Source organism: Varanus komodoensis, unplaced genomic scaffold (assembly GCF_004798865.1).
Source record: "Varanus komodoensis strain SLA01 unplaced genomic scaffold, ASM479886v1 scaffold16, whole genome shotgun sequence".
In the NCBI taxonomy this organism is placed as follows: domain Eukaryota; kingdom Metazoa; phylum Chordata; class Lepidosauria; order Squamata; family Varanidae; genus Varanus; species Varanus komodoensis.
Window position 1 is genome coordinate 6,235,336 of NW_025335468.1, and position 24,765 is coordinate 6,260,100.

General features: G+C 42.5%; 1 protein-coding gene across 4 annotated transcripts in view; it reads left to right on the forward strand.

Moving 5' to 3' along the window:
* Positions 1-4,355: 4,355 nt before the first annotated feature.
* The window catches only part of AP2A2 (adaptor related protein complex 2 subunit alpha 2), a 69,533-nt gene continuing 49,123 nt past the window's right edge, over positions 4,356-24,765 (forward strand). For all 4 annotated transcript variants that reach the window (XM_044425549.1, XM_044425551.1, XM_044425550.1 and 1 more), the window contains exons 1-2: positions 4,356-4,501; positions 18,209-18,277. In XM_044425549.1, coding sequence (XP_044281484.1) covers positions 4,435-4,501; positions 18,209-18,277 — 136 coding nt within the window. In that variant the 5' untranslated portion in view covers positions 4,356-4,434. The remainder of the gene's footprint in view (positions 4,502-18,208; positions 18,278-24,765) is intronic.

Here is a 24,765-nt window from a genome sequence, read left to right on the forward strand (position 1 = left end):
AAAATCACTTACCTGATAACCTGAATCACCCACCAAAAGGACCTCCATCTTATTTGGATGGAGTTTCAGTTTGTTGGCCCTCATCCAGCCCATTACCTTGGCCAGGCACTGGTTCAGTACAGCTACTGCCTCACCTGGAGCAGATGTAAATGAGAGGTAGAGCTGGGTGTCATTAGCATACTGATGACTCCGCAGGCCAAACCTCCAGATGAACTCTCCCAATGGTTTCATGTAGATGTTAAAGAGCACGGGAGACAAAATAGAGCCCTGCGGGACTCCATGGCAAAGCTGCCATGGCACAGAGCTATAGTCCCCCAGCACCACCTTCTGGAATCGAATAGGAGTGGAACCACTGCCATGCAGAGCCTCCAACTCCCAACCCAGCCAGCCTGTCCAGAAAGATACCATGGTCGATTGTATCGAAAGCCACTGAGAGGTTCAGGAGAACCAACGGACACACTCCCCCATCTCTCTTCCTGCACAGGTCATCGTACAGGGCAACCGAGGCCATGTCTGAAAGGCACCTAAATGGGCAAGCTGCTCGACATTATTCAGCAATGGCATCAGCCTCAACTAGGACTGTTTCAGAAGTTAGTACTTCTGGTGAACTCCAGAACAACATGAAGTGCTTATCTTTCAGAATAATCTCACAGTGTAGCAGAAACATCATGGCTGGATTCAGACCATAAGAAAACCCACACCTCCAAATATGTCAAATGGATGTTGGAAATGTAAACATAAATTGGGTACTTTCTATCATATGTGGTGGACTTGCGATAATGCGAAAAAGTATTGGATTAAAATACATAAATGGCTTGAGGAAATGTTACAAAAATCTTTAGCTTTTAAACCTGAAATTTTCTTATTAGGCATTATACCTGCTGATATTAGTAAACAAGAAATGTACTTGATTTTACAGGTAATTACTGCAGTGAGGATTGCATTTGCTCAACACTGGAAAAGTGAAGAACCACCCACCGATGAACTGATCCTAAAAAAGATCTTGGACTGTGCAGAAATGGCTAGATTGACTTTGTCATTAAAGGAGAAAGAAGATGCTGATTTCTATCAAACTTGGGACTCTTTTTATTATTGGCTAGACAAATGGGACTTCATATAGATTATGTTTCTATGTTATCATAAATGGAAAAAAATGTGGGGGCTGACCCAGCAGGCTCGATGTTTTTGATGATTGATGTTGTTTTTAGTTTTTCTTTGTTTTTAGGACTAAAATTTTTGAATAAAACTTATTATTAAAAAAGAAAAGAAAACCCACACCCATGAATATGGCTTGTTAAACTGTGGCCTGCTTTAAGCACATTCAGATGTGCAGGGATGGCATCAGAAATCACTCCACCCACCAGCTTCTGTACACTTGGGCTGGCTTCAGACATAACCTTCATTCAAGAGTTGAGAGTTGCTTTTGAACTTTCAAGTTGCTGTGTTATCTGAACCTTGCTATACTGACAAATGATGTTTTCTAATGATGAGCAACCTGGGAAGAGAAATCATGGTTTGGTGTTGGGAATGAAAGAGGCAGTTGTTCCTTGCACATGTTTCAGGGCCAGGGTGGCACCAACTCTTCAGATGAGGATGGGGATGCCTGGAAAAGGAGGCCTGCAAACACAGAGATGGGAGAGGAGGAAGAGCTTATCTCAAGGCTGCCATCTCCAGGTGTTCAGGCAGACTCTGGGAACCATTAGGCTCTGGAAGTGCCAAAGGGGACCTGGGGCGGGGGGGGGGAGCAAGTGGAGCCAGGTCTGATCCTTGACCCCATGACATGGTGTTAGGAGAGAAGGGCTAGCCAGCTAGGAGGCTTGCCTGTCTCCAGAGGGGAGGGGCCCAGGGTTACTCAACAGGAGGGTTCTTGGAAATAATTTTTAGTTTGGGTTCAACAAACCACTCTGTGCATGCTCAGAGACTCTTTCTTTGCTGGCTATAGCTTGCTGGATGTTCATTGGAAAGAAAGAGTTTTTGTCAAAGAACTGTCCATTGTTTGAAAGAGAGAAGGGAGAACCTAGCTCTCAACAGTTGTGAACTGTGGGTCATTTGCTTGTAACAACCACATTTGTTAGTGTGGCTTGGTTCAGACAACATAACTATTATTATTGTTATTATTATTACTGAACCCGTGCTTCAACAACAAACCATGGTTCAATAGCAACCCCTACATGGGTTATGTTGTCTGAACGGAGCCCATGTGTACAAAAGCTGGCAGGTGGAATTTATTTCTGATGGTCCCTTTTCGCACCCAAAGCAACCTTAAAGCTTGAGGTACAGAGATTCTGATACTTATATATATTCATTGTAAAAATAACCTGTTCTTTAGTTTCAAACAGTTTGCTTCATCAAATGAACAGAAGCAATGCACTCTCCCATATAAAGCGTAATGAGCGTAATTGCTTAATCCTCAGAGAGGCAAACGGACAAGGGTGTCGGGGAGAAGGGTGCGCTTGCAGGAAATGCTGCAGACCTGGAGGGTCTAAAAGAGCAAGCTGCAAGTGCAACACCCCCGGGCAAGAACAGACATATTGAGGGGCACAGCCATCTAATTTCCATGGTTTCTGGAAGAGAAATCTGCCTCTCATATTTGTAAGCTCAGTAACAAATGTTCTCTGGGCAGATTACAAAAACTGAAAGATACAAAATGAAAGAGAGAGCCCAGAATAAAAGATATAAAAGGTAGACTGCACTGCTAGAAAACTCAAAATGCAGTAGGTTTTGTTATTCGCTGGGGCATGGGAATCAACTGAGATGCTAATAAAATGCCTGGACTATTTCTGTTATTACATTGCTTTCTGTTCAAATCTGAGTCACCTAAATTGAAACATGAGTTACATTGTAATGTTTGGATAATGCAGAACGGTACAATTTTTTATTTAAGTGCAGAGAAGCTGAAATTCTTAAGTGAAAATTATTGTATAGCAGGGGAATGATTTAAACCTTGGTTTTCTCATTTCTCCAACAGATTATAAATAAGCTGAATTTTTTTTAAAAAAATCTATACTAGCTGAACAATCTGTTTACTGCATAAAAGCAAAGACCTTCACAAAAACTTGGCTTTATTACTTAAAGCAACCTTCTGCAACCATGGCTATGCATGGCTGGGGATGAAGAGTGCTATTGCCCAACACCTGGTTGGGAAGGCTGGTTTACAGCCGAAGGCCTTTGAAAAACCTAGTGGATTTCATTTCTGAGCTTACCTTGGAGAGCATTCATTTATCACCTTCATTCATAGTGTTGCTTCTGAGAAGACTTGACGGCACTTAGTGGCATAATAATAGACGCCCAGCTATTTGTACTGCTAAGGCTCTTGTAGAAGATGATTTTAACATCCACAATACATGGAAACAACACTGGATGGAAAACTGCCCCCCACAATGCCATAGTCTGCCTTGTATCTTAGAAAAACTACCTGGATTTGTCCAGCCCTGTGCTATATGGACAATACTAAATCGAATTCACACTGGCCAAGAGGGATGTGCAGATGCCCTTTATAAATGGGGCAAAATACCATCACCGAATTGTGATTGCGGGACTGAAAGACAAACTATCCATATAGTCACAGGTTCCAAGACAGAGCTTATGAAGGACAGTTTGATTTCCCGGTTGTGACAAACGATGCAAAAAATTATATTTGTAATTTAGACATATGTTTATAATATTTTACATTTTATAGTTCAGATTTTTATGCCTGCGTTTTTTCATTGAAGCATGATGTGAATGTGCCATACAATAGATAAATGAATAAATAACCACAGTCTTTCGGAGGAATCCTTTGGAGTTTATGTCCCATTGCGTCCAATGGACCAACTCCCTAGGAGAGGGGCGCTCGGCTTGAGCCCATTCTAATGTTTTAGCCCACCACGACCACGATCCCCTCCCGCTGGCCATGCCGGTGGGGCGGCCGTGCTCGGGATGGCAGCCGAAATCCCCCGGAGGCGCTTAGCGCGGAGCCCCGGGGGACGCGGCGGCGGCGGCGCTCCGCCGGGCTCTGCACCGTCCCAGGCAGCCTTCGCAAGGTCGAGCGCCTGGACTGTCCCTGCGGCTGACTCCGACGCATGCTTGTTTGGGAGAGCGGCGCGCTCATGCCGCGGGGGTCGCTCCCGGGAACTGCGGCCTGAGCGCCTGCGATGAACGGGCACGCGGGCGCGCGGGCGAGGCTGCCAGCTTGCCTGCCTGCCTGCCTGCCTGCCTGGCCAACTTCCCGTTCCCGCCGGCCTCCGCCGCCTCCGCACGCGAGGTGGCGCCTCGAGGGCCTGCCGGGCACTTCGCGGCTTGGGAAGGCGGGCGAGGAAGAGCGCCGCGCTTGCGCTCAGGCGGGGCGGCGTGGGCGGAGAAGCGACTCCAGAGGCTAAAGGTCCCTGGAGCGAGTAGCGGGAGCCGTCGTAGAAGCAGCGGCGGCGGCGAGGGCGCCTTTGCTTTGTCGCCAAGATGCCGGCTGTGTCGAAGGGGGACGGAATGCGCGGCCTGGCCGTCTTCATATCCGACATCAGGAACTGTACGTGTGGCAGCTCGCGAGGAAGACCCGCCGCACGAGTGGGGCAGGCGCGGGGGTGGGGGGGAGACCTCGTACCGCCGGTGGGGAAGCCAGAGTGAGGGCTCTCCTTGCCCTGGAGAGGGCGGCGGTGGTTAGTAATGGGAGAAGCAGAGTCCTCTTGCTGGGGTGCGGGTGCTGTTTCGGGGAGCTGCCCTCTCTCCTTTCCGGGTGCGGTCCCGTTCCAGAGGGAGCAGCTTCTCTACATTCCTACTTTTTAAATTTCATTTTACGTTGCCTGCCAGGCGGCAGGAATGACTTGCTGTTCGTTTTCCGGGGAAACGACTGCTCTGCTCCCAGTTGTCTGGTGTGTCCGAGAGCTTTTGCAGATAGTAGGCTGGTTATGTTTGTATATAAATATAACGGGCTTGTAAGGTGGCTATTCAGGTTTGAGGGCTTCTTTGGAGATCCCACGATTGGTGACTCTCTTCCCACCATTTAATGAGATCCCGTGTGTTCCGCTTTGGAAGGCTCGAAAAAATACGTCTGTCTTCCTGGCTGGCTTTAAATGAGTCAAAGCTGGCCAGCTGAGATCCTGGCAATCGGTCCTAATGAAAGTAGCATAACTGATCTCTATTTATCTGTGTTTGTGTAAAAAAAAATCTGAGATATGAGCCATGCAGAAAAACATGCCTTATGGTTCGTAGGATGGTGGGATGTATGTGTGATGAAAGGTGGCAGCTTTTAGGGAAGGAATTATTTATCTCTCTAAAATATTTAAGTGTGTTCGTGGTGCATTCTATGCCTGAAAGCATAAACAGTAAAGCTCCACAGAGTCACATATTTTTGGCTCCTAGATTCTGGTGTTTACTATCGCAGAAAAAATGTGTTGCTGTAAAAATAATTTTTGAGAAGAATGGTTTGCTGAAAATTTAGCTTCTGTTTTGGCCAAATGAAATCTAATCTTTTTTAAATGGAATTGCATAGGTTAACTGTATGTATTTAGGAGGCAAGTTAGTTAAAATGGGGCATTTTCTGTGTCTAGATAAGCCTGCAGTCAACTGAGGTTTTACAAATTCCCTGCTGCGTAGCTAACAAAATACTCCTAATCTTCTTTTGGCAGCATGGCCACTGTCTTCAAGAGTCCTTTTAAAGCAAAGCTAGAGACATCTGTCTAAAGAGCCATTAGTGACCTGGCCAGTGTTAATCTTAAGAATTGGTTAAAGACCACTAATGGCTATATTGGTACTTAGGCCAACACACATGCTCCACAGACATTTCTAACCATGCGGAATAAATACTTCCTTGCCTATCAGAGATATCTCTTCTGTGCAGATATGGAATATGTAAATATTTGTGTTTCTGGAGAAAGATCTTTTGGGTTCATACATCTTAGAGCTGGACTTGAGTAACATGAATCAGAAGTGGCTTGCCTTCCGGGGTGCTTTCAGAGACAAGAGCTCCTGTCTTTCAGCACATTCATTAATGCAGGAAGCATGGCAGGAAGTATCTTAAAGTAGCAGGACTCCTCATGTAAGGGATTGACACAGTGATGGCTGGCTGGATACCACCATCACTGTGCCACCCGTTCCGTTATGTATTTTCTAACTGGTTGTCATTGGGACAAAGACTGGCATAGTCCCTGTCTGGTTCAGCAGCATTGCGCATGATCAGGGGTGGTGGTCCTATTGTTGGGCAGGGTGAAACAACTGCCTTAGGCAGCAGACATTGTACAGGGAGAGTAATGGTGTGGTGAGGGAGGGCAGAGCTCTGTATGCCAGGTGACCTAATCTGCATCCTCTAAGCTAGTCTGCTGGCTTCAACTGGAATGGAAGACACTGCTGCTCCTTCACCAGTGCTGAAATAAGATTCAGTTGCTGGTGAATGCAATGGGAAGGGTGCTAGCTTGTCCTTCACCTCAGGAGCAAAATATCTTGAGCTGGCCCTGGACTTATTGAATTAACATACCCATCACTTGCAAAAAATACTACTGCAGCTGGGGAAAACAGCCTGACAATCAGTGGCCATTGCTGGTGGTGCTAGTGGTTTTTATGTGTCAGACCACAACGGAAAGCTGCTGCCTCAATACCTTTACTGTATGTTACTGTCCAGCATGGAACGTGGCTAGCTATGTCTCACCTGTCACTACGATTCTTGCACCAACTTTGAAGAAAGTCATACTGATGCAATCAAAGGGCTTCTGTGGAAACATGGTTAGGTCTGTGGTGTTTAGGAAAAATCTGTTTGTGTGTATGTTGAGAAAATGGTCTCTGATTTTGCATATTAAGTGAAATACATTGGGCTACTTAATAAAATTACCAACATGCTAATGTTGTCATTAATTCTTCCAGGAGAGTACTCTGAGGGAACTTAGCTGAGAAAAATATTTATAATCTTACAATAAAGCTAATCACTGTATCCTGTGTGCTCTGGTTTGACAGGCAAAGCAGAGAGGCAGTGTTGAGTCAGACCCGTGGATCTGCATAATATTTTGATTTTATGCAGATCCAGTGGTCTGACTCAACACCGCCTCTTTTCCTTGTCTCTCAAAATACACCACACAGGACACGGATCCAAGAAGATCAGCTTTCCTATAGAATGTTCACATGACCCTGACATATTTTTTTTTAAAAGAGAGGAAAAAAGCCTGGGGCTTTATGGTTACTCCATCCAGTAAGAGGAATCTTGAAACCAGAAGTGCCTACATCACCACCTTAAGGCTGAGAAAAGCAAACAAAGAGGTGTATCACTGTCAAACATGTCATACTATCATCATCTTCATTGCTTTTAGTCACTTTTTAGGTGATAACCACAGCCACATCCACATTGCACATAAGAGTTGGGAGGCAGTACATTGAAATGACATCTGTAATCATTCACCTCGTACAATGAGTTGAAATACCCTGGTGGAGAGAAAAAGCTTGTGAAACTGCACTTTTAAAAAAAGTATGGATGCTCCTGTGTCCTACTGAGTCCGTTTGTCTTTTCTTTTGCTACTAAATTAGGAAGAAAAGCCTCCCTATACCCCTGACTGACAGTGATTCTTGGAATTAATATACTTCCAAGCAAAATGTTCAACCCACCCTACCCTACAGGGTTGTTGTGCGATAGTGTGGAGAGGAGGTGGACCATATGTCCTGTCTTGGGTTCCTCGCAAAAGGGGAGAAAGGCAGGAAATATAATCATAGTAAGCAACTGGACAAACTTTTGTTTCCATGATTCTGAGGAGCATGTCAGAGGTGGGAAGCTTTATCGTGTTGAGAGCCATGTCCCCACATGGATTATCTGATGAGGCCACATGTTTGCAGTGGGCAGAAGCAGTGGCAAAACTGGGTGGGTCACCCTTTCTCACTTTCTCCATCTTCTCCTTTTCTCTCTCTCCTGCTTTCTTCTTGCTCAGGAGGGCAGACACTAGAGGGCTGAACTGATTGTACCCAGCAGGCTTTAGAAATTAGGGCCAAATGTGGGCCAGTGGATTGCAGGTTCCTCACTCCTGCCTAGTATGTCAAGTATTGTATGTGGAGAAAAAATGGAATATGTGTTCAATAAAATAAATACCAATGCTACATTGATTTTTTAACTTTGGTAGCACTAAGGGAATGTAATACATGTGATAATACCATAATGTGGCATAACAGTGGATTTCATGTAAGTCCTAAAGCTGAATGCTACTGTGGATCAAAGGTCTGAGCAACCTACCAGCAGTAAAGCTCAACTGACTTGCAACAAGGACAGGTTTTGTTAGTGGAAAGCAAACAGCCTTCATGTCCTCAATGATACTGGTTTATAAAAACAAGTATGTAGTGGTGGTTGCCCTAAAGTGATGACCCCTTTCCACCAAGACACTGATTGCTCATCATCTTGATCACTGGCTGCACCTTCTGGACATGGACCACTCAGACCATGGGGAGGGGTCTTCTCCTCTTCCTCGTCTCTGATCCTGTGCACTGGTCTCATCCAGAGACCTTTTGGAGCCTCTCCTCCCCACCACCTTATCCAAGCAAGTCCTAATCCATCTGCCACCAGGCAGGCAAATCTCAGCAAGTTAGTTTGGTCTTGGGATTGGAATGTATCTTTTTCTCATCACTGAGAGACTGTTCCTCTCTGCTCAGTACTGCAGAATTTCCCAGCCCAGGACCAGGTTGTGGTCAATCTCTCTGCCCACACATCCCATTTTCCCCCCACTGCTCCCTAGGCCAGCTGTTCCACCATTTGAATCACACAGTGGGTGAGGCCCAACTTGCATAGTAGAGTGATCTGGAGCAGGATCATATGGGAGGAGGCCCAGGCTCTTTGTGGCTTTGAAGATCAAACCCAGTGCCTTGGACTGAAGTCAGAAGCAAACTGGTAACTAGTGGAGTTGGATCAAGGATGAGGATCATATGCTCTGATCCTCTGTCACGTATCAGGTCTTTAGTACCTGCATTGTGGGCCAGCTGACGTTTTTTGGTGGTCGTACAGAATACCTCTGTGCAGAGTGCATGGCAGTAATCTGCCTTGAAGGTGACTAGGGCATGAACAGCTTGAGGCTAGGCCTGACTTCATCATATATGCCAGTTGTGGCACTGTGTGGAGAAGATGGAAAAGGTTGTGTGTGATGTGTGAGCTGAGTCCCATGTGACCTCAGTGGCCTAGATTGGGACTTGTGCTCTCGCTTTGTCCAGAATGTTTCTAAATATGGGGCATGGGATACACTTGGAAGAGGTGAAGAAAATGGCATGCTTTTCTTGCCTGCCAGTGAAGGAGGCTGCATGCCTTTATAAAGCTGGTCCATTGTGCTTGGAAAAATGCTGCTATCTTGTGTCCCATACAAAAAAGCACCAGGCAAATCCGTTTTGCTGTTCAAGTCCTTATTTGTCAGTCGGCTGTTTGAGACAATAATGTCCAATGCAGATTATGCCTCTCAATAGACTTGGCCCATTTTGTTCAATAGATTATTGCAAAATTCTTTAGTAAATTTTTGCTTCATGCATTGGCCACTTGTTATAGGACAGTGTATTGAAACTCCGGCCCACAAGACTGAATCTGGGAAGCCTGGGGTCCCAATCTTTCCCTCCGGGTTTCCTCAAAAGAACATCAACCCCTTTTCCTGGCCCATCCCTTTTCCTCAGCTGCCATTTGTGCAGTGGTTTTCTGGCTTTTGTGCATTTCCCCCTTCTAGAAGTTGACAAGTCTCTCCTAAGGCTTATGAGCAGTAAGAACTGTAAGATAAAATATACTTGACTCCACCCCTTTGGATTTTGCCCTTCCAACCATTGGAAGGTGGCCCCTGAATTGAGCACCACTGTTATAGAAGGCGCTTTCCAGTATGCTTATTGCTTGAATGTAAGTGTATGCAACATGGCAATCTCCAGATGTTTGAGAGAATTCCCATAATTCTTGATCACTGGCCTTGCTGGCTGGGACTTGCAGAAGTTGTAATCTAAAACATCGGGAGGGCTCCAGGTGGCCTGTCCCTGCCTAATCTGTTCACTCAAATATAATTGCTGTTCAGAATGGCTATATACATATTAAAAAGGGAATATGTATGTGTGTGGTGATACAACACAGTGGTGATCTTCTAATTAAGCTGCTGTTTTCTAGCAAATGGCTGGATTTCACAAAAGACATTTATGATAAAATTGTTCATTGACCTTTTATGCCTGGATGGGAAAAAGTCTGACTTAATTCAAGAGGATAATATAAGATATGTGCAAATTAGTTTTCAATGTTCTTCTATCTTGATTTTAAAATTATCTTTAATCTTTCAGAATTAGGGAATACCTTTCTGGCTTTATTCCTGAGGACATGAATTGAAGTAATGCCTTTCTTAGTCTTTTAGAGGGGGTATGCAAAGTCCACCAACTTAAATTTACTCTTGGGGAATTAGGATGTTTACTTTGGAGATGCAGAGTCAAAATTATCCTCCTTTGATTTCAGTGCAATGTAGACAGCAATCTGTACCCATTTGTCTAGGAGTAAGGATCATTGAACTGCATGGCATTTACTTCTGAGTAAGCATCTCTAGGACTTTGCTTCAATCTGGAAAGATCACATCCATAATTGCATGTTGGTGTTACCTTTATTGCAATGGTTTGATTTAAAAAAATCAGAATTGTAAACTACCTCACGCTTTAGAGGAGATGAGGATAAATGCTCCTGCTGGTCAGAGTCAATATCTTAGTTTTTTGTGGTGGGGGAATCCAGAGACGCACCTGCTTCTGTAGAGTGTGTTTTCCTTCCTCTGGCCCACCACATCCAATTGTGCCTCCCCCAAAATTGCTCCTGAGGATAGAGTGCTGCAGATAAAATAGAATTCAGCAGAAATGGGAAGGGGTCAAGTAAAAGACCCCTTGGATTCCATGCATAATGTACTAGTGATGAAGTTAAATGTATAATGTAAGTGATTTTGCAAGCCACTGGCTCCTATGGCAAATGGTTATTTAGTTACAGGAAGGTTTGATTCCCTTGTCCTTCAGCAGGCTTTCGGAATTAATTGTATTAGCATTTCTGGGTGATTGTGGGGGGAAATGTATGTGGCTATACTTTGTCAAGTAGAATGTCCAGTGAGCTATATCACCTTCTTTGATTATGTCTGATCATGCAATCATCTACTACTGAATTAAATAAACCAGCATAGAAGCACTAATTAAATCAGACCTTGTGGGCACAACAGAATAATTTTTGCTTCACTAGCAATTGTGCGAGATGCTTTGAGTAATGTGAATGGCTGTATTTCATCAAGTAATAATACCATAAATCTGCATGTATTACTCCAGGAAGGCATCTCCCTCTCCCCTTTGAGGTAGCCAAGGCAACAGTGCTTAATATTGTTTTGAATATTTCCCTCCCAGTGCTAAAAAGTGAAAGCATCTACTGCTCTCTTATTTTTGGTTCCATTCAGTACAACAATTTTTACTGTATTGTATTCCATGGCTAAAATGGGCAACTGGATCTGTGATATCTTAGATGCATGGAAACAATACAGTTTAAGCATCAACAGATCACCATTTAAATCTTTCTTTTATACTTAATGCAAATCTTTTGGGAGATATTCAACTCTGGTAAAAACTTAAGATTAATTGCAATAGATGTTAACAGTAACAGAAGATGCATGTCTTAACAAAAAGCAATCCTCCCAGAGGGAACCCTAGAGAACCTCATATATGCCACTTCAATATCCTGGAAAGCAAGTGTGATATGAATGTGTTTGTAAGAAATATATTGTGTAGTAACAATAACTATATTAGCATAATGGAAGGATTTAAATAAAAACCCTCATGCAATTGAATAATATCTTAAAATGGCAAGCAGAAGAAATGGCACTTCAGTAAAGTGGAATGGCTATAAATTTAATAAATTTCAACGGAACTAGGTTTTCGTGATCTAGTATTGAATAACTAAGCCTTTTTTTTTTTTTAGTTTTGAGCCGCACTACTTGTTAGGTTGCTCAAATGAACTAAATATTCCAGGATGAAAAGTTGGATCTGGCTCAACATCCATTGGCTGTATTGGTACAAGAAGCTAAGCCACACTGTGAATAGGCTTGTGGTGTGGATTCACAGAACAGCACACAGTGCGCCCAACAGGGTTCCCCATGGTTTGTTCTCTCCCTCTTTTCCTATCAGTGCACCAGCAGGTATCACATTGTCCTTTGTAGCACATTCCATCTTGTTTTCCCTTCCCTCTGATTGCTACCCTTTTTATTTGCTGCTGGTTCTATTTTTTAATATCTTGAAGCCTCAGAAATGTGGGTGGTCATATTATTTTTTCAGCACTAAAAAATTGCATAATTGTATTCCCAAATCAGCCTATACACAGCCTTATCTTGTCACTTTTCACTTTCCATGTATGTGACCTTTTCCACTTGGCTGATCCTTTTAGCAGCTGAAACAGACATGGAGATTGACCAGACAAGACTGTACACACCAGGGAATTATTTTATTTTATTTTATTTATTTAAAACATTTCTATGCCACCCCCATTGCAACAAAGCCTCGGGGCGGCTCACAAAGGATACATAAATACATAAATACATCAACAATAACAATATAACATTTTTTAAAAATTGTTTAAAAACCCCCGTGCATTCTCGGCTAAAAATTTAAAATCCTATTAATTCAAATAATTTAACAATTAAAAAAAGTTTTAACTAAAAAGGTCTTAGCCTGGCGCCGAAAAACAAATAACGACGGCGCCAGGCGGACTTCTCTGGGGAGCGCATTCCATAGGTGGGGTGCCACCGCAGAGAAAGCCCTCCTCCGGGTACCCACCCTCCTAATATTCACAGAGGGTTCCCGGAGAAGGGCATCTGTTGCTGATCTCAAGGGGCGGGAGGGCATATATGGACGCGAGAGTTCCTTTAGATATCCAGGTCCCAAGCCGTTTAGGGCTTTATAGGTCATAACCAACACCTTGAATTGGGCCTGGACTTCAATTGGGAGCCAGTGAAGCGGACGGAGAACTGGAGTTATATGAGAACAACGCCCAGTCCCCGTCAGCAACCTGGCAGCTCTATTCTGCACCAATTGAAGTATCCGGACTGTCTTCAAGGCTAGCCCCATGTAGAACGTGTTACAGAAGTCTAGTTGGGAAGTTACCAATGCGTGTGTCACTGTCGCCAGGCAGTCGTTCTCCAGGAAGGGACGCAGCTGATGTATCAGCCGAAGCTGAAGGAAGGCACTCCTTGCCACCGCCGTCACCTGAGCTTCTAGAGACAGCTCAGGGTCGAGGAGCACTCCTAAGCTGCAAACCCTGTCCCTCAGAGGGAGTGCAACCCCATTTAGGCCAAGGCCCAAGTCCCCCATTCCGAGGCCCGAGCCACCCACCAACAGGACCTCCATCTTGTCTGGATTGAGCTTCAGTTTATTGGCCCTCATCCAGCCCATTACCTTGGCCAGGCACCAATTCAGCACAGCCACTACCTCACCTGGATTGGTGAAAAACGAGAGGTAGAGCTGGGTATCATCAGCATACTGATGATTCCGCAGCCCACACCTCCTGATGACCTCTCCGAGCAGTTTCATGTAGATGTTAAATAGCAAAGGGGACAGAATGGATCCCTGCGGAACTCCATGGCATAACTGCCATGGCGCAGAGCCATAGTCCCCCAGCACCACCTTCTGAAATCGGCCAGTGAGATAGGAGCAGAACCACCGCCACGCAGTGCCTCCAACTCCCAATCCCGCTAGCCTATTCAGAAGGATTCCATGGTCGATGGTATCGAAAGGCACTGAGAGGTCCAGGAGAACTAACAGGGACGCACTCCCCAGTATTTCTCCCTGCAATAATAAGGGTGCACTTGTGAAAGACTAACGATAGCAGGAGCAGCAGCAATAGCAAACTCATTTGCACAGTTTTCTGGGGCATAACATTTATTTTTAAAATGGCGGTGAACTGGTGATGGTTGTTGCAGAGTGCCGTTTGGGCATCAGTGCAAGGGTTGTCACTGGTGGTGGCAAGGATGAGATCACAAAGAGTCTCAGAGGTTTACCACTCTTGCCAAGTGGCTTGTTAGCTGATCCTTGCAACCGATGACCAAGGGTTTGGATGTTATACTAACTCCTCATAAATCAAACAAACCCCAGAACAAGCTATGGGTTGTCAAGGTAGCTTGTTGCTGAAAAATGTCACCCTGAGGGAAATTTTTTAAAGTCAACATGACAGAACAACCCATCGTAATCAACTGTCTGTAATGGGCTGGCATGTTGTGCAAACATTGTGTCTCTTTCCTTTGATCTTGTTTCATTGGATGCTACCCTTGACCTGGTCTGTAGGACAGCCAAAATAAACATTCCTATTGAGAAACCATTTCATTGGGCACCCCTTTATCCTGCTAGGTTGTTACATCTACTGAAGTGACTTAACTCTTTTCATCCAGTTATTTGTCTTGGCCTGGATTCTTACAGTTCAGCTGCCGCCTTTCAATTCTGAATGGGGGGTACCAAAGAGCTGACCTGCCTTTGTGACCAGCACATTCTGCCGCTTTTTATGGGTTTAGCCATGTTTGCATACAACTATTAGAACTATGACTGGTGGTAGTTGTTCACTATAATTAAAAGAGAGAGATGGTTGTCAAAAAAGTTCATATTTATACAGCCCAGGCAGGTAGAGTTTATATTAAACAGATGTCTGTATTCTGGATCATCATAGTGTTTGACTAACCCAGAACGATACTAGAGATGAGTGGTTTGGATGGCCTTTACTTTGCCAGGAGGTGTTTTGTCTTAAAAATAGTACTTTCCTGTCCAAGGCTTGGTTGAACATATCATTTGAAGTTAATCATGCAAAAAAGCAAGTGCCTTTTTTAAAAAAGAGAGAAAAGCATCCTCCCCTGTAAACATGGTAGCTTCTATACAGCAGTGTGTGTGGTTTTGAAAACTGCATTTCAGCCAAACTGAGTGGTCGTCATGAATTTCTCCACACCTATTAGCTTGTTTTTAAAAAGAGACTGACCATCTGTGACAAACAGAGGAAGCTCTGTGGTGGAGTAATCTGCAGGGAGCACATCCCAAAGATAATCCTCTGCAGTCGAAAACAAACAACGCACAATGAACCACAAAGGCATGAGGGAATGTCTTGTTGTTCAGACATTTGAGGATGCAGCTTCTAGAATTAACAAATTAGGCTTTAATAACACAGTCAGAGTTATCACTTGGGCTTTCCTTTATGAATGTGAAGGAAGCGCTTGGACTTACTTATTTCTACAACTGTAGCTTGTTTGGATGCCTCATGTATTTGTGTGCATGTGTTCTGCATGTAAAAAACGGCTTTTGCCACATTACAGATTCCAAAGAGACTGAAAATGGGTTGGGATGCCAGTAAAGAATCCTTTTCGCAAACTATTTCCCATGAAGGTAGTTCTCAAAAGCAGAATATAACAGCTTGGCTACTTACCACTACTAAGTGAAACTGTGCATGTGGCCACTCCCCATTGGATGGGCCTTGTATTGGCCTCAACCCAATTACCAGCAGGGGTCACTGCTTACAGGCTGAGATGAATCAGCAATGAGTAATGACCCTAATGGTTATATACTGCATCCAGACATTCTTATATCCATTTTTTAGAGAGTCTGAACCGTCTTTTATACTGTCCAAATAAATAATACTCTAATTGTGGAAGGTACATGGCTTGCCAAAACATCACTTGTGACTTGTCAGCCAATAATTTAAAGATTGACTAAGAATCCTTTGAAATGGTGTCCAGCTATATACAGTTACATACCAGCCATTCTTCATACATTTGAGAGCTCACAAAATGAACCGGTAATGTCCGGCGGGAATGAAAAAGAGAAGGGGCAGCCCATGCCAGCATCCTTCCCAGTAGAAGGCCGAGTGCCAGCTAAACTCTGTTCTGCAGTGAAGAGGGCCACTCATGGAGTCTGGTTTGGCCCATGGCTCCTACCTGCAGCTTTAAGAAGCCACAGTCAGGTCCTGTCTGTGCTAGTCAGTTATGAGTTTCATAATTACCTTGGCAGCACAGTTTCTTGTGCTGCATAGGCCCAGTGGGTTGAATTGTTGGCATGGTCAACGAAGCCCTACCCACGATCCTAAAATTGCTGTGGGGTAATGTCTCTTGCTTGGGATTGACAAAAACCAAGAACATATCCCACGCTACACTAGGCTTCCACTATAAATGCACAAAAACAAGGCTGTGGCTTCGGTTGCATGTTCAGTTACTTTAATCATTGCAAAGAGGCTTACAAGGAGTTGTTTTGTTAACATTGCAAAACATGGATACAATGCTGCCTCTTGCTGTACATCTCACTCAGCCAATTCTGGAAACTTTGTAAAAAGAGGGTCGCTGGATGTTCCTATCTATCCAAGCGACCTTTCAAAGGAAGTGCACAAGCCTTCCGTTGTTCAGAAGAATTCACGGTTTGAAGGTCAGTGTTCCAGTCTGGAGTGGAAAATAACTGTTATTGGTGTAAGCATTTTGGCTTCTTTTTTTCTGGTAATGTGGGCAAATGGGGACAAACTACTAAAACTGTTCAGGCAAATTTATTTGTTTGTTTGTTTGTTTATCCTGTTGGATTTTTAGCCTGCCCAATTATCCACGCATTAATTCCATTAGTCCCGAAGTAGCAATCACATTTGGTTTTTAGGTTTTGTGTATATTGGGTGGGTCTGGTAACTAATTGAAGAATATTTAATTGAAATTATTTGTATGAGTTCTAGCTGATTAACCAAGTAAATCTCCACATCAGGGAAAAATAGTTCTAAAGGAAAGCAAACTTTGGGCTGTATCCAATGGTAGTTTTGAGGTAGCAGAAAATGCTTCCATTCAAAGATGGGATACTGCTTCACAGCAATCTGTGTCATTTCTCTGCAGTCATCTGTAGTACCAGCAACACTGTTTTAGGGAATCTGCCACCTTTCCATAGCAGCTTTTTGTGGGGAGGGTGTCAGGGGCACAGTCTGCAGGAGTCATTGGTACAATGCAGAGAACCTGAATGTTGCAAATTGGAGTGTTTCCAGCCTGTGCAAATCCACTATTGAATGTAGTCCTCGGTTTTTTGATGATGCTTGCATATCACAGCAGTCATCATCTTGGAAAAAGCATGCAAACCAATCATGCTTGGTGTTTTTTCCATTTTCCTGGAAACTCAAAAAGCTTATTGTACATTCTCAGTAATCCTTTCCACAACCTGCTAACAGAAGTCTGTATTATCAAAATGGCAGGGATGAAGAGGAACTACTAGTCCAATTTACTGTGCTTTAAATCACTACAGTACATTAGGCCCTGTCTAATTTAAAGCTTCAGTGTACAGATCCTTTCATTATCTCTATCTGTGCATTGATAACTATATATACACCTTCCTTCAGCTGCACCTTGATAGTGGCTTATGAAAACAAGATAAAATACGTAAAATGCACTCAAATGGAAAAATACCTTTAAAATCACAGCTTTAACACCAGGTGGCCCTCCCTAGGGAAGGAATTCCACAGATGCTGCTGGAGACCATGTCAGGACATGGATTGGTTGATAAGGGACTGAACATTCCTTTGGGAATCTGGGCTGTAAGCTATATAGGACTCTAAAGCTAAGCAACACTTGGAATGTGCCTGGATACTGGGATGAAGTGGCATTTGTTCAGTACTAGCAGGATACATCCTCACTGACTGATCATAGTTTATCGTTCCAAGTACAACTGCCAGTTTCTGAACAGCCTGCAAGGGCAGTCCCATGTACCATCCGGCAGTAGACCTAGACATTTCCAAAGCATGAGTACCTGTGGCTAGGCTACAACCCTGCCCTCAAAGCTTGAAGTACCATTTTTCTCAGTTCTCGATGAATGCAGCTTATAAGTGCTATTTCTGTCTTGAGTGTGGCTGGCATTGGTCAACATGTTGACTTTGCACAGCACATTTTATGCTGCCAAGGGAATGATTTGGATCTCCAGAGATGTTCTGTCAGATGGGAAATTAAATAGTCCCAGCTATGCTTGCCATTGTGGACAGCATAGTTCTCATCTGTTATACCTGCATACTGACTTTTTTTAATTTGGTATATGATTGCAAACTGAGACTTTGTGACTTTGAACTTTGAGCATAACATTTAATTTTTCTTTGTCAGCTGATGGCAGCCAATGCTTTGCATCATATATTATAGTGGAGGTTGATTGGTGACATTATTTGTAAGCTGTGACTGTTCATCAGCAGGTTATGGCAACTTAATTCTGTCACAGCTGGTCTAAAGGAGGAGCTGTTTAAGGTACTGTACTCTGAACTAGGCTCTTTCTGTGTTTTCAGGTAAAAGTAAAGAAGCTGAAATAAAGCGAATAAACAAAGAACTGGCAAACATTCGATCCAAGTTTAAAGGTAAGTAGTGAGAGTGCTGTTGCAGTGATTTCAGCTCAGAACAAGAAAATCCTATTTTTCATGAATCAGATGACACCAGTTTAAAACAAATATCAAGGATACATCAGATAAAATTAAATACAATGATGCTCTTTACTCTTTTTTCAGTGTAAAATATGTATATGTGCATATTTATATGCAGCTATTTGACTAACTCCAAATGACTATTACTAAAAGAGTGTCCATTTCAGATAGATGGATTCTTTAAATATGGGAATAATTGAATTTCAGAAAATTGTATTTGTGAAGGAGAGATTGGGATTAATCTCAGTTGTAATTAGAGGAGTTTGTGTTCATGGGCCAAAAGAACACATCCTATATAATGTACTGTGGCCATCATTAACATTTTTCATTTATTATAGGTATCCTTGGAGGCAGGAGGTGGTGCTTGTAGCATTTAAGAAGCTGTTTTATATGGAATATGCTTTTACATGGTACTGTGGCCCAAACTGAGGTGAAGGGTCATAACTCAGTGACTGAATACATGTGTTGCATGCAGAAGGTCCCAACGCAATCCCTGCCATCTCTAGGGAGGGCCGAGAAAGACCGCACACTGAAGCTCTAGAGAGAACTGCAAGTCGAGTAGACGAGCCAGTGTCGTATTTGATATATGGTAGCATCTATTCACATGGAGTCTTATTCAGTATTCATATAGTGCATGACAAAAATCCAGCAGACAGCAAATCAAACCTTCATATACAAGCAATGTTGTTGTGAGGATAGCAAACGTCCCGTTGAAGAAGCAGCCAGATGGGCATCTTGGATGTGAGTGTGGTGTGGTGAAGTGGTTAAGTGCATGGGACTGGGACTCAGACGATCTGGGTTCTAGTCCCCGCTCAGCCATGGAGCCAACTGGGTGACTTTGGGCCAGTCACAGACTCTCAGCCCAACCTACCTCACAGGGTTGTTGTTGTGGGGATAAGATGGAGGAGGGGAATGATGTAAGCTGCCTTGAGCCCTTTGTAGGAAAAAGGCAAGATATAAATCGAAAAATAAATAAAATAAATGTTTGCAGTTTTGTGGAAAATAGATCTTTAGGGAGGAGATAATAAGAGAAGAATGGGAGAAACTGGTGTGACTTTCAAGAGAGAAAGAAGCACAAGCAGTCAAAACCTATCACTGAAATGGCAACTTCCAGTTACTGCACAGGGAAAATAACTATTGTTATGAAGGGACTTCCAAAACTGTTCATGGAAGTGTGCAGTTAACATGGGGTGGTTTACTGCTATTTACTCTTCAGTTACAGCAGTCCACATTTGCATAGCTTGTAGTTTGTACCTTTCTACCATAATGAGGAAGGGCTAATGAAGATGGGGCAGTTAAGGTCCAAGTTAACCAGAATGTAGCATTGTATCTGTATTCTCAGTGGCTCAGTCTCACATTGCTTCAGGGATGTCTGTACACTTATGGCTCAGTCAGTGCTCTGCTTCTTCCTCTCTCCTGGCATCATTGGAGTAGTGTGGAATTAAGCTGTGGGGAAATGGCAGCAATATCCCCCTTGCCCCTGTAACATAATGGTCAAGACTGACTCATGACTGATGATTTATGCTTTGAAAGACATCAGGTAATGGTTACTGCCTGATGGGAGTTGATGTTAGAGCAGGTTGCAGATGAACCTGGCTTATGGGGGATGCTCTATCAGAAAGTCCTTCTGGAGGAATGTTGGCAGAATTAATTTACTCTTATCTTCTGGGGTTAAGTGCTTCCAATAATGTGGATGCTTGAGGGTGCTGTGCTTCAGATTGCTAGTCACTCTTGGAAAAAGCACAATGCTTGAAAGGCATGGTCTTCACCAATAGCAGAATAGTGGATTGAGGCTCTTTTAACAGATTTATTCCTTAAGGAACACATGGTATACCATACCAATGAGAACAGGAGAATTGAAAGCTTATTTTGCCACCATTTCTGTTTGTTTTGAGTGCTGACTTCTTGATGTCTTTTATATGTGCAGAAATACATGGTTTTGCTCACCACTTTTTCCTTAAATTGGTCATGTTTAAGTGAAGGGGAGATACTGTTTACTTTCTGTAAGAAGATGATCATCCTACTTATTAATAACTGACAAAATTGTTGCAGCAACATCTCTTGCCAAAACTCCATATTTTTTTTAAACAAACCAAAACCCAAAACGTGACTTTTAATGTGATACTCTTATCTGAAATGCAAAAAAAAAAAAAAAAAAAAAAGACCTTCTTTTTCAGGTGGTGTAATGATATATTGTCAACATTGTTACTATAGTTTTTGTCTCTAAACACTTATCAAACAGGTAATTTGGAGAGACAAGGTGCATGTCACTCTGTCTTTCATGTCTCTGGAGTGAAAAATGTCATGCATTTAATATAGGAGGCATACAGGCAGAAGCTACAGAGATTTGAAAAGTATATAATACTTCTGTGCTGTCTGTTCTGTTTCTGTCTCACCATGGGTTCTGGTTTTTGAATTGGGAATGGGGTGAAGGCTGGGTATTTGCTAGTTGCCAAAACATGAATACCTTTCAAGGCCAAGGAAAATATGTATTAGGTTGAAAAGATGGAAGTGTGGCTTTGTTGCTAAAGAGCATCCAGAAGCACTTATTCTGAGCAATTGACTACACCTTTATAAATAAAAGCAATCAACCATGTTAAGCATAGTTAAAATTATGCAGGGCTTCTTGCTGGCACCTCATGTGAATGCATTATAGAATCATTTATGCAAAGATGCAGGCTTACAGGCTTGTGTTGCTGGAAATCTTGGCAGGTGCTATACATAAGATATTTCTCTTACCTCAGTTGGTACAGGGTTTGACTGGCAAGGTTCAGAGTAACGGAGTTCAATAATCCAAAGTGCTTTGGCATGTAAGTTAAACACAGTAAATTTGTTTTGTAATCTCAAAGTAGCAGATTATTACTTGATTCCTGTAGAGATCTCAGCTTGCTTGTGATTTAAGCACAATCATGAGTTTTCCTTCATGAAACCAAAGTATATATTGATACAAAGCTGCTCATGAAGCAAAGAAAACAAGCATTACTTTCTGGCCATTTAACTGATGGTTCTGGTAGACTACATCTTTCATACTGAATGGCTAAGTAAAGCAAGGGGATTATCCATCCATAACAACTTCTGGAACTGGGTTGTTCTGCTCTTTTGTTTTAAAGACTGTAAGCAGAGTTTGGCCAAAAAAAGCAAGCAAGCAAGCTGCCAGATCAAAGCTGCCCAGTGGCTGACAACCAATTATTAAAAACCAATAATCAGTTGCAAGAATAATAAATTTAATAGATGGCATAGGAATAATACAACTCAACCTTGTTATATGTTTCTTGTAAAAACAGCTCACATTGCACTAGATACAGAGACATTCTTTCCCTAAAAACACTGTTCAGAAAAGATAGTGTGGTTGTCTCTTGATGCAGATACTATTATCAGCTGAATGTGGCATTGCCCTTCTTGGAAAAGAAGGTTGAACGTCATTCAGTTAGAAGAGAAGCCATTTCACAGCACTTTGGGTTGAAGAAGCAAGCATGTCAATAGGAGATGGCTTCAGATCTTCTCAGTGTATCTGTGGTACAGTGGTTTTAAACTGTTTGCCTCTTTGCTCCTCTATGGAAGGAACAAGACTTCAGGTTTTTGTTTTTGTTTTAAACCTTCAAGTCCTTTGAAATCTTTGGGCAATGTTTACAGGAAACAAAAAACAAGTAAAACTCATCAGTTCTTAATGAACCAGAAAGAAAAATAAACAACTCTAATTACTGCCACAGGAAGACAAAATTAAAAGTAATCATGAACAAAAGTAACTACAATAATAAAACAGAAAGCATAGCAGAATCCATAACTAAGCAAGGATTATTGTAAAGAAACCATTTAAATCCCATCAGACTGTGTCTGGGACAATTTGGTAGAATCAATGTAATTTGGATGAATAGCAGTCTTTCTAGGGAATCAGCCGATTTCAAGTTCAGGTCTTGCTTTGTGAGTCAATCTTAGACCAACACTTCCTGTATTTGATCAAGTGATACTTGAATTAATTGAGGCTTCTTCCAGTTTTTGCGAAATATGGTTGCAGCAAAGGCTTCTCCTCTCTGGGAGCCCTAAGCCTGTGTTGTGAGGTAACTGCCACCTCCCAGCTTATAATCTGCATTGACAGGCTGACAAAACCTGAGGAAAACATTAGCCAGGAAGATGACCAGTCACAAAGAAGCCAACCTGAGAAGATGTGAGGTGGAAAGAGAAGAAGAGCTGAAACCTGAGTTCATGGCATGGTCTGAAGACTGAGTCTACCTGGGCCAAATTTCTGAGCAGCCTTTAAGTTTCCAGTTTCTAGCTAAGTTTCACAGAGATAACTGTTTTTCAATAGGGATGTAGAGTTCTTGTAAAGTCTATGCCATCTGTGTGTTATAGATTGTCAGGTGTTTTTTGTTCCATCAGCACATTGATGGAATTGCTTTTTGTGCAAAATGCATTTATCTGTGTTTCTGCAAATTCAGAATTCCTGAAATTGCACTCCCCAAAATATGTAAATTCTTCCAAAATGCATATTTTCATACTATATGGAAAATGTGCATTTTGGTTGGTGTTCTTTATATATATTTTCTATGCTTAAATTTGCACCCATTTGCATAAAATAAATGTCTGCAGAATCCATGCAACTGGGGAATAGCTGGTCTTCTGTGGAATTCACAGTTTCTAAGGAATTCAGACTTATCTGAGTCAGTTGCAGGCTTCTGCTTTTCAAGCCTTCATTGACAGGCTTGTGAGTTAACTTGCATGCAGCTTGATGGGGGAATTGGCCTCTGGTTGCTTAAGGAGAGGACCTAAAGCCCAGGTGTTAGAATTCTTTCAGCCTGAGGGCCGCAATCTAGTTTGGAGAAGCTCTGAGGTCCTGTCTTCCAGTGGTGATTAGGGCAAAAGGCCAAAGGGGTGGGGACAGAAATACCACCATATGTCAGGTGAAAGTGCTCACTGCCAGTAACCACCCTTAGGAGAAGTATTTCTGCCTTTAGAATGGAGTGAAAACTGTACAAAAGCCTGGAAATCAGATCACCAGTGATGGGGGAAAGGGATGGGCAGGAAAATGGGGCTTGGCCCTCTAGAGTACTCCAGGAAGGCTACATCTAGCTTCTGAGCCTGAAGTTTTACACCCCAAAATGAGAACTTCCATTGTCACAAACTGGTGGCCATGATCACATCATTTAATTGGTAACCATAATTTACAAAGTAATCTTATTCATTACCTCTTAATAAGTATTCTTTCTGGCTATACCTTTGTTTTAAACTACATAAATCTTTGGTTTGTTTTGTCCTACACCCACACTCGTCTATATTAAGCATTAAAAATAATAACTAAGAGGGTTAAAGAACAGAAATATGTTTTGGGGACTAGCAGGGGTCTCCCTGCACAATGTGTTGGCTTTAGTGGTGAGATACCTTAGAGATGATTCCTTTACAGACTGCAACTCCCATCTTTCCTCATTAGTAACATCTGGCAGGCCACATGTTCCACTTTAATTCATTCTAAAGAAATCCCATGTTTGTGGAGTGTATTTGAAAACATAAGTGCAATGGGCCTTATTTTGCACTCTGGATTTTGAACCATAAGTCTCTCGTGTCTTCTAAATCTTTATCTAGAGAGGACCTTCAAATGTTCACATTTGAATTAGTTACAAGATTTACTTACTGTTTCATATTCCAGTATGGAGATTTTGAAGCAGTGTATTATAAAGGATAAACAGATAAAATATTTTTTAAAAATGGAAATTAGTATCAGCAAAGCTAAATCAATAAAACCATGTTCACTGCATTAGAAGTGTTTTCAGGAGGTGCCAAAAACAATACAATGTTTTGTATTGTTTTGCAGGCAGTACCAGAGAAATGGAGCTGTTACACTAAAGCCTCTTCTCCAGGTGGGTTCCAGACAAGCCATAGGCTTTATTTGGAATTACTAGGAACAAGCCATTCAATGACCCAGTGACTGAACAAGTTGATAAGGGGAAAGGCACTCCACCAGATGCATTTTACGAGTCACAGTCCCATACCTTGACTATCCAGCCATTCAAATATTGCAAAAATGAGTTTTATAAGCAGTGGCTTGGGTTATCCCATATTTCACTCCACTGAAATATGTAAATTACCCATGGCTCTTCAGCTAATGATACATTACATGTGGGTATAGGCACTAAACCATCTTGTTTGTATGACACCAGTGATGCAAAGTGTTTCTAAAATGAGTTTGTATGCCAATAGCTTAGGCTGGGTAAATTGAGGTTTCAGAATTCTCCCATAACAGACAGAATGGATAAGATTAGGTGCATTCTGCTGATGGGCAAAATACGAAGACAGTGGGAAGCAAGAAACAACAGAAAGGTGTTCAGTCTAGGTTTTGAGAAGATGTGTCTGCATGACTCATGTTTTGTATTAAAAAATTCTGGGGAATGTTTCAGGTGAACACGCAGTTCATGCTGCAATCCATAGAACAG